General features: G+C 38.8%; 1 protein-coding gene across 2 annotated transcripts; it reads right to left on the bottom strand.

Annotated features, from left to right (window-relative positions):
- Window positions 1-4259: 4259 nt before the first annotated feature.
- On the bottom strand, window positions 4260-8615 carry LOC125267959 (MHC class II regulatory factor RFX1-like). 2 transcript variants are annotated; one of them, XM_048190063.1, is made up of 6 exons: window positions 7732-8615; window positions 7371-7431; window positions 6529-6799; window positions 6236-6407; window positions 5653-5692; window positions 4260-5514 (listed from the first exon to the last, which is right to left on the bottom strand). In XM_048190063.1, exons 1-5 carry the CDS (start codon window positions 7757-7759, stop codon window positions 5667-5669), a joined length of 558 nt encoding a protein of 185 aa, XP_048046020.1. In that variant the 5' UTR covers window positions 7760-8615; the 3' UTR covers window positions 4260-5514; window positions 5653-5666. The 2 variants fall into 2 exon arrangements, 1 of the variants encoding a protein (XP_048046020.1); XR_007184750.1 differs by having other exon boundaries at window positions 6945-8609.

Here is an 8615-nt window from a genome sequence, read left to right as displayed (position 1 = left end):
GAATGAATATGATAGGACCCAAGTGACCACACACAGGGAAGATTTGGATTTTTAGGTCTCTTTTGTCCCTGAATTGCACTGGTCAATAGTCAAGTAAATGTGTTCCTAAGTGTTTTGTGTCTTTTTGTAGTTGGTGATTGATGATGTGATCTGATTCAGAGTGTCACTATAATTGTTTCACTTGTTCATATAATATATTTATTCTACATGAATAAAACAAGATAAAACATAGAATTGTAATTAGTTCAGTGAATAAATTAGCTGATATTATCATTAATTTAATCACTGGGATCAAATGTTTCCAGGAGTGTTTTTTGCCAAAATGCCTCTGTAAACTGATACTGTTGACCTTTCATTGCAGAAAGAGTACTTTTTGCCAGACAGGGAAAATGCACCAGGTTGATGATGCGTGAGATTCCACAACCATTTAGATAACTATATATATATGTAAATATATGTAAATTACATCTGCATGTCATATATTGCACAGACACTAAAGAAACCATAAACACACAGAGTGTTACCATGTCTGTGGTATCAGTTGTCAAACTCAGGAGACTAAAGGCTTTTGTGAGACTGCCCTAGTTCTCAGTTACCCACAGTAGTTATCAGTGAAATGTGTGTGACTCAACAGAAGGCTAGTGTTCTTCTAAAAAGAAACTACAGAGGACTGTATTACAAAGTGATGACCTCTCCAGCAGAGAACGAAGCAACCAAGGCATACAATATTGTTATCAGAGGATTACATCAATTACAAAAAAAAACAAAACAAAAAAAAAAAAATCAGTTATGTATCAGCTCTGGTATCTGGTATGTGTGTGATATTTTGTCACAAGAGTTTAACATTGCACTTGCATTGTTTTTTGTTCCTTTTCCAACAGGTATTTTCAGTGAAGCTGAAGTGTACACAGCCTTCTGCTTTAGAATGATGCTGCTTGGTTCACACTTCCACAGGAGACCCTTTCCAGCAACTGTATCTAAACCAGTGCCCAGCAACCATGTGCAGCTTACCAGTTCAATCTTTGAAAAACATGAGGTCTCCTCCAAGTCTCTCAGCTCCTTTCCTAGCTGGATAACACAAACACTATTTGACCTATTGCAGAGTGAGCAGGAACTCCAACACCTAAGGGAATGGCAAACTGCAGAAGTGGACAAAATTAACCAATGTTTGGATTCTGCTATGCTTGGAGCTCAGAGAGAAGAACGTTACTTGCTGGAGAGAGTGGAGCAAATACATAGGGATATCCAGCAACATATACAACAGATAAAAAGAGAGAATTCAGCTGCAGCTCGTGTAGGACAGTCCCTGGTAGACAGGCAGCTGAGAAAGGTGGTCCAAATGAGAGAACAGATCCACATGTGGGGTAGATGCCCCAATGGTCCCAACAAAAGTCAGTTACTGAGGGGTGTTCAGGAGCTGATACAACCATGGGAGATCTCCCTCTCTCTAAAAAACGTACATTTCCAGCTTTGCCCACAGCCGAGTATCATACCTTTTGGAGAGGTTGTTGTGCAAGAGAACAACCTGAGTTTTCCAGTTAGTGTGTGTGGACCACAGGGCCACAAGTGTGCTATCCATTCTGGAGAGTTGGCACATGAGAACCATGTGGCTGTGTCTGAACAACTGCATACTCCATGTAATGGAGTTGTGGGTGGAATGGACAAAGAGTCATCCAGGACAAATACTAGAAGCTCTCGCATTGTCAGGAAGATTCGTTTATCAACAAGTGAGGAGAATACATTGGGGGAAAATGTAAAATTGCCAAGCCCAAAAGCACGAAAGCTTTTGCCTTACAAACGGGATAATTCTGAGTCATCTCAGGATGAGGACTTGGAATTGCCTGGTTCTGACATCTGTGGAGATGACCTGTTTTTAGCTATCCATCCAGTGTCAAACCGAGGAGAGTCAGAGGACAAATGGCCAGTAACTGGACAAAATGGAGACAGAAAACAGCCTCTCTTCAAAGGAAAGCAAAAGACTCTGCTCCCAGTTTCTAGTAGTGAACTTTCTTGTCCCCCTGAAGAGAACAGACCCAAACACTATGAAGGAAGTCAAGGATTCCAAGGAGAAATATTGCATTATGCTAATGATGATATGCAACCTAAGTCTGATTTCAGAGGTGCTAAATTAAGCTATCACAGCTACTTTGATTTTAAGGAACAAGCACAGTTAGGTAAATGCCCAGGTGAACTAAGACAACTGCCCTCTCCAGCAGATAGCACTGATTCCAGTTACACATTCATTGTCAGGTCAGCAAGCAGCCATTGTGATTCAATGAATCGAGAAAAAAGACGATCTATCTCTACAGCTGACCTTTCTACCAGGGGTCTTCCTTTGATTAACAGAAAAGGGGAGAATCTAAAGAGGAAGATGAACCATTGCCTGTCAGAGGGTCCTCCCTGTACTATTTCAGAACAAGGCCATAAAGTTTCTGAGACCTGGGAATCAAAAGACCATTCAACAGCAGGCTGCTCTGAGGTTTCTGGTGGAATTTCCAGATCTTTTTCTATGTCTGCTATAGAGGGAAAAGCTATGCAGCAAAACAGATGTGAACAGAAGAATGATAAAAGAAGTGGAGAGAGATCAAACATTGGGCTATTTATGGTTGAGGAGGAGAGGAGTACTTTAAAAGTTGGACATCTGGTCAAAAAAATTGGCAAACAAGGATCAGGACGCACTGACTTCACCTTACCCAGTGGACTTCATGCTACTCCTCAAGGACAACTGTTTGTGGTGGACTGTGGAAATGTCCGTGTGCAGATAACTGATCTACAGAGAAATGTTGTGCAACAAATCTCTCCTCCAGCATGTGAGGGCACCTCCAGACATTGCCGCAACTTCTTTGATGTTGCTGGTAATAGTAAGGGCTTAATAGCCCTTACTTGTGCTGCTGAACGTGTACTCCTAGTGTTTAGCCGTCATGGCCGCCTTTTGCAAACCTTTGGAGGTTCAGGATCAGCAGGTTCTCAGCAAGATCTGGAAGCTCCAAGAGGGGTCACTGTAACACAGCAAGATGAGTTTTTGGTGGCAGATATCCGTCGTGGTACCTTAACAGTCTTAAAGTTGGATCCTAAGACAGGAGCTAAGATGGAGCGCACAGTTGTTACAGGATTCCATAGACCTTACCTGGTGGCAACTTGCTTGGCATCTGGTTTGATGGCCGTCTCTGAGAGGGGCAATGAAACTGGACGGGCACCTTGTATAAAGGTGCTAGAACCTGGGTGGAACACCATTCGTATCTTGGGTATCTGCTCTGGCATGGGTCCTGTCCTTTCATGTCCTTGGGGCATTTGTATTGATGCAGATGGAGATGTCCTGGTTGCAGACTGGGGAAAGCAGCATTGTATTGTACTTTATCCTGCAGTAGGTGTTGGTCAGTCTATTGTGAGTCAAGGTTTGAGCAGCCCTAGAGGCCTTACTGTGCTGCCTGATGGCCACCTTATAGTATCAGACAGCATGAACCACTGCATTAAGATTTATCGCTACAAATGAGGTTTACATGTTGTCAGTAACCTTCAAATATCAGTTCCTTATAAAATGAAATACATTACGTTTGTTTGACACCTGCTTGATTATTATATTCTACTTAATACATTTAAAGACTTAAGTAGTAAGAATGTTAAATCCTATATAGAGAATCACTCATTCAGAGATGTCAAGATATCCAAAAATTAATTAATTGTATCTAGTATAGATCTGATGTAAGGATATATGATCATTTAAAATATTTTAAACCAATTTGTTTTAAATGACAATCTTATTGTTGTTTTATCTCTATAATCACTGTTATTAAGTTTTCATCTGGTTTGAAAAAGGTGTGGGTTTCTAGATTTAGATCTATTTGTTTAATTTTTGAATTGAGTAAAAACATATTTTTATAACAAAGGCTATACATTTGATTATTTTAAAGATGTTGTACATAACTTTTATCTATATCTCTATTTAGTTACATTTAGGTTTTATTTTTGTCTTTGTCTTGATTTGCTTGAGCTTAGTAGTGAATTAATCTGTTAGGTTTAAATAAACAGTTCAAAACCATTGTGATTAATCTTCATTTGTTGTTAGGTCATGCTGACTTCACTTATATGAGTTTTACACTTTTACAAAAGTGTTCTGAACAACATATTAGTGTTGTATTAGTGTAAAAAAAAAAAAAAAAAAAACTAAAGTCTGGCAGCAGAGTTTCTAGATGGATTCCATTAAATTACAGCAAATAACCATTTAAAAAAATTACATGCAAAAACTGTAAAATACAGAGCAGACTTTACAGTCAAATTTAATTAAATCACAGTATATTACTGTTAATAATCATTTATTAAACCGTGAACTGATATATTATGTCAATTTAATAAATGACGAACTTTCAGGTTAATCTCTGAAAATATAAGGTTTTTATGAGTTATTTTATAAAGCTGCTTTGTCCATCTACAGTAATTTTCTTTTAAAACAGAGATTTTCCATGTACAATAACTAAGAAATTATTTATAAAAATGCAATCAGCACAAATTCAAAAACAAATCTTTATGTTTACAGAACCAATCACAACTCCAATCTCTAAATTAATTACTTAGAAATACATTAAAAATATCAACCTTTAAAGCCAATTTCTGCTAAATTAACAAAATATAGTACAGGATACATTTAGTCAAAGGAGCCTGCACATTTACTGTATTAGTCATTGTACATAACACATTGTATGTCAAGTTACTTGAATTATAGGAAATAAAAGCTTAGTATATCATTTAGAACAAGTAAAAATATCTAAATTAAAAGACAATTGCTGTATACCTTTATTCTGTAACATTACTGTTATTATTTTATACATATACAATTACCTTTTATCCAAAGTGACTAAATTAGGAGTTCACAATTTCCAGCTAATCTAGCACAGTACGTGTAGAAAGGTTTTTTGTTTGTTTGTTTAGTTAAACAGAAATAATAGGTCAAGTGTTCACAAAAAAATAAATAAAAAAAACATCTTTAGCAGTCTCTTGAAAATGGTTTTTAGTTAGTCAGGTTATTCTCCCAGCATGCAACAGTCCAGGTAAAGGTCTGTGAAAGTGATTTTGTGCCTCTTTGGGATGGCAACACAAGGTGCCTTTCAGAACTCAAGCTTCTGAAGGGTTTATAAGTCTGAAGCAGTGAGTTTAGGTACTGGGGTGCAGAACCAGCTATTGTTCTGTAAGCAAACATCAGTGCCTTGACTTTGATGCAAGTAGCCAAGAGAGCATATTCCAGTCTAGATTGAACAAGAGCTTGGATGACAAGTTGAGTAGCATGTTCCAAAAAGAATGGCCTGATCTTCCCAGTGTTGTACAAGACAAATCTGCAAGATCAGGCAGTTCTAGCAATGTGGCCTGTAAAGTTTAACTGATCAATTATAACACAAAGGAGGGGCTGGCTGAAACCACTTCTGTCTTGGCAAGGTTGAGCTGAAGGTAAAGGTCATCCAGGTGAAACTCGGAAATTTCCAAGCAGGCTGAGATGCGAGCAGCTACTGGCTGATCATCCGGCTGGAATGAAAGGTAGAGATGTGTGTCAGTGATAGGATAAGCTAGGATAAGTTACAATTATACTGTACAAAACAGCTGCATGAAAAGGTGTAAACAAATAATTTGTTGTATGAGAAGAACAGAGCACTTGTTCCACACCTGAACTGCAATGCTCATCTCCACCATCCTTCCACATGACCTGAAATCACAAAAAAAAATAAAATAAATAAAAATTAGTAGGCCTATTACATTAATTCAAACATGCCAGCATATGTTTTACTGAGACAATGCAAAACCTCAACCTACTATGATCTGGAAGCTGAGCAGGAAAGGCTAACATTTGTTTTTGGCTGCCATCTGATTTTAGCTAAATTTATATTAAATAAAATTATGTTAATTACTTTGACTTAGCTACATCATATTACCATCTAGGGGTGTAACTGTTCATTCATCTGGATCAACGCAATTTTCATAACCAACAATCCAATGTTTCCTATGTAATGACAATTTACTCAGGCCACACAAGAAGAGTTTTTTGAAGAAGAAAAAAAGATTTTTTAAAATGTATTATAAGACTAATGTATGCATACTATGTGTTTGCAAGCAGATGCACTCAGAATATACAATTTATTATGCTGTTCATATTCTAGTCTCATCTGCTTTCCTGTACAGTATCATAATCAATAAGGTGTAGGCCTATAGAACACCGAAGGACTGAGACGAGACTGGTGTTACAGCAGACCGAGGTGTGTCAGAAGGGAAGGAGGAGCCCGCTGCAGCCGTAGAGGTGGAGGAACAGAGCATAGCGGCAGGTTTGCAAGTCCGTGGCGGAGGTGGTGAGATGACCGAATAAGGACGAACCGCTGGGATGAGGGAACCCGGTTGAGTTGAAAGGTTGGGGGGTTCTGGTGAAGCTGAAGGCAGAAGGAAACCTGTAAGGTTAGGATGAAGTGTATAGTCCATGCCAGTCCCAGTGCTGTTAGGTAGCAGCATAGAAGGTTGTGAAATGGGGTGGGGTAGGGTGGGTGATGATACCTCTGTGCTGAAGTCTATTAGCCAGTCCGATGTCCGTGTCTCCACCAGAATTCCCTCAGCCACAGATGGTACGGGCGCACCTCCCTGGTCAGATTGGCTGAGGGGCTCCTCTTCCGGGGAGAGGGTCCGCACTGGCCACTTGTCCTCAGACTCCGGCTGACGCATTGCGGTGGGTGGTAGCTCGCGTGATACTTCCGTGGTCACAGGTGGCGGAACGGGCTCTGGGTCCAGCTGTGTTCTGGATCGGGGATTGACGCTCTGGGGAAAAACACTTCCAAAAAATACAAATACAAAGCACAAACTTAGTTGTGTAATCCATTTGGTTTGGTTATCCATCTGTTACATGTGCGTAGTAGAGGTGGAACAGTTCTCGGAAAAAAAAAAAAAAAATAAAATAAAAAAATAATAATTCAAACCGTTCGGTTCTCCACCCATGGTTCGGCACGCACTTGCACTGTGGTTCATCCCAAATCTGTTGACGCTATGATCTATAATATGGTTTGTTGAAAACAACAACGTGTAAAACAAACAGACGGATTCGGCTAATGTATGTTTCAGTCGATGGATATGCATTCTGGTTTCCCAATACGTTACAACAGCGATGATCAAAAAAACGTGCCGAATGCTCTATGACCAATCATTTACACCGCCATCACCCGGGTGTTGATAGCACGTGAGCGCAGGTGAAACATGAACATCTCACGTTGCAATCTGTGTTTAAACTAAACTCATTTAAACCTTGCCAATTTAAACATTCATCCATAAGACGCAAAAGAATTTGCATGCGCTGTGAGGAGATTTGTGTGTGTGTGTGTGTGTGTGTACTCATCTGAAGCGCATACATGGAGAGCTGCATCACAGCGTGCAAATACTCTCGTGCAAATTCTCTTCCAAGTCTTGCACCTAAATGGACAAATTCACACAAAAATGGTCAACATGCCCATCTTAGCGAGTATCCTGACAAACCAACATGTTCTCCAACCAATATGCCTATAGAGACTCAGACTCGAGTCGCATTTTAACAGACTTCAGACTCGGACTCGACCTGAAATGACTTCAGACTTGACTCGACTCGGCACAAAAGACTCGGAATATTTTAAAAACGACTCAAGTCTTTTACTCTTAACTACTGATATAATAAATAAAGAATTTGTGTTGTGTTTAAATGGTTTTATAATATCTGCGTCACATATATTTCCTTACGTGTCGTGGTAGATCGGACTCTTGTCATAGAATTTGATTACGTATGTCCATGCGCATAAACTCCGAAATGTCATAATAAGAGTCCCATGAAACATGACGGGAGCCACCTTGACATATGTTCTTTCGTTTGGGTTTATTATCACGTCAGATCAGCTAGACGCACAGAATGTGGAAAAACAATTAAAGACGCCGGAACAACATCATCAAATTTTATGAGACATCGCATCCACAAAGGTTAGTCACATAAACTCACGCAGCTAGCTATTATACTGTGGTGTAGCTGCATGGCTCATTTGAATTGCCAGCCTGTTAAAATATGAACAAAAAAAATCTAGACTTTAAACCTAGCACTACGTTTTTATCAATCTTCGTATTATTTGCAGCTTTTCTATTTCTTAATGTGTGTCCATAAGAGAGATAGAAAGAGATGTTAATCCATTTATTACTTAAAGCTCATATTTTAACGTATCACAGTCAGCATGTGTTTTATATTGACATTCTTAAACATTCCGAAGTTTGATATTTTCTGATAATGACTGTCGTCAATAACAACGAAGCTGTATAACAAACTGATGTATAACAAACCGTGACTCACTGGCGCCCTCTTGTGTCCGTTTAGCGACTGTATTGAAAATGACTACTCGTGTTGCCAGGACGACTGTTTTGTACATTGTAATGGATTATAAAGCAAAAAACTGGATGTACTGTACATTATCCCTTACATCATAGGACCTTAATTTCAAATAAAACAGATTATAGAAAGATCATATATTTTTTCTATATAATACAACTAGGATAAACTAGGATTTAATTATGAGAATTTATTATAATTTATAATATAATTTTTTGAATGACTCGAGACTCGACTCGGACTCGTGACAAAA

Source organism: Megalobrama amblycephala, linkage group LG1, assembly GCF_018812025.1.
Source record: "Megalobrama amblycephala isolate DHTTF-2021 linkage group LG1, ASM1881202v1, whole genome shotgun sequence".
NCBI classification, from domain to species: domain Eukaryota; kingdom Metazoa; phylum Chordata; class Actinopteri; order Cypriniformes; family Xenocyprididae; genus Megalobrama; species Megalobrama amblycephala.
The sequence above is the reverse complement of the archived record's forward strand: the minus strand, read 5'-3'. Positions and strand labels throughout refer to the sequence as shown.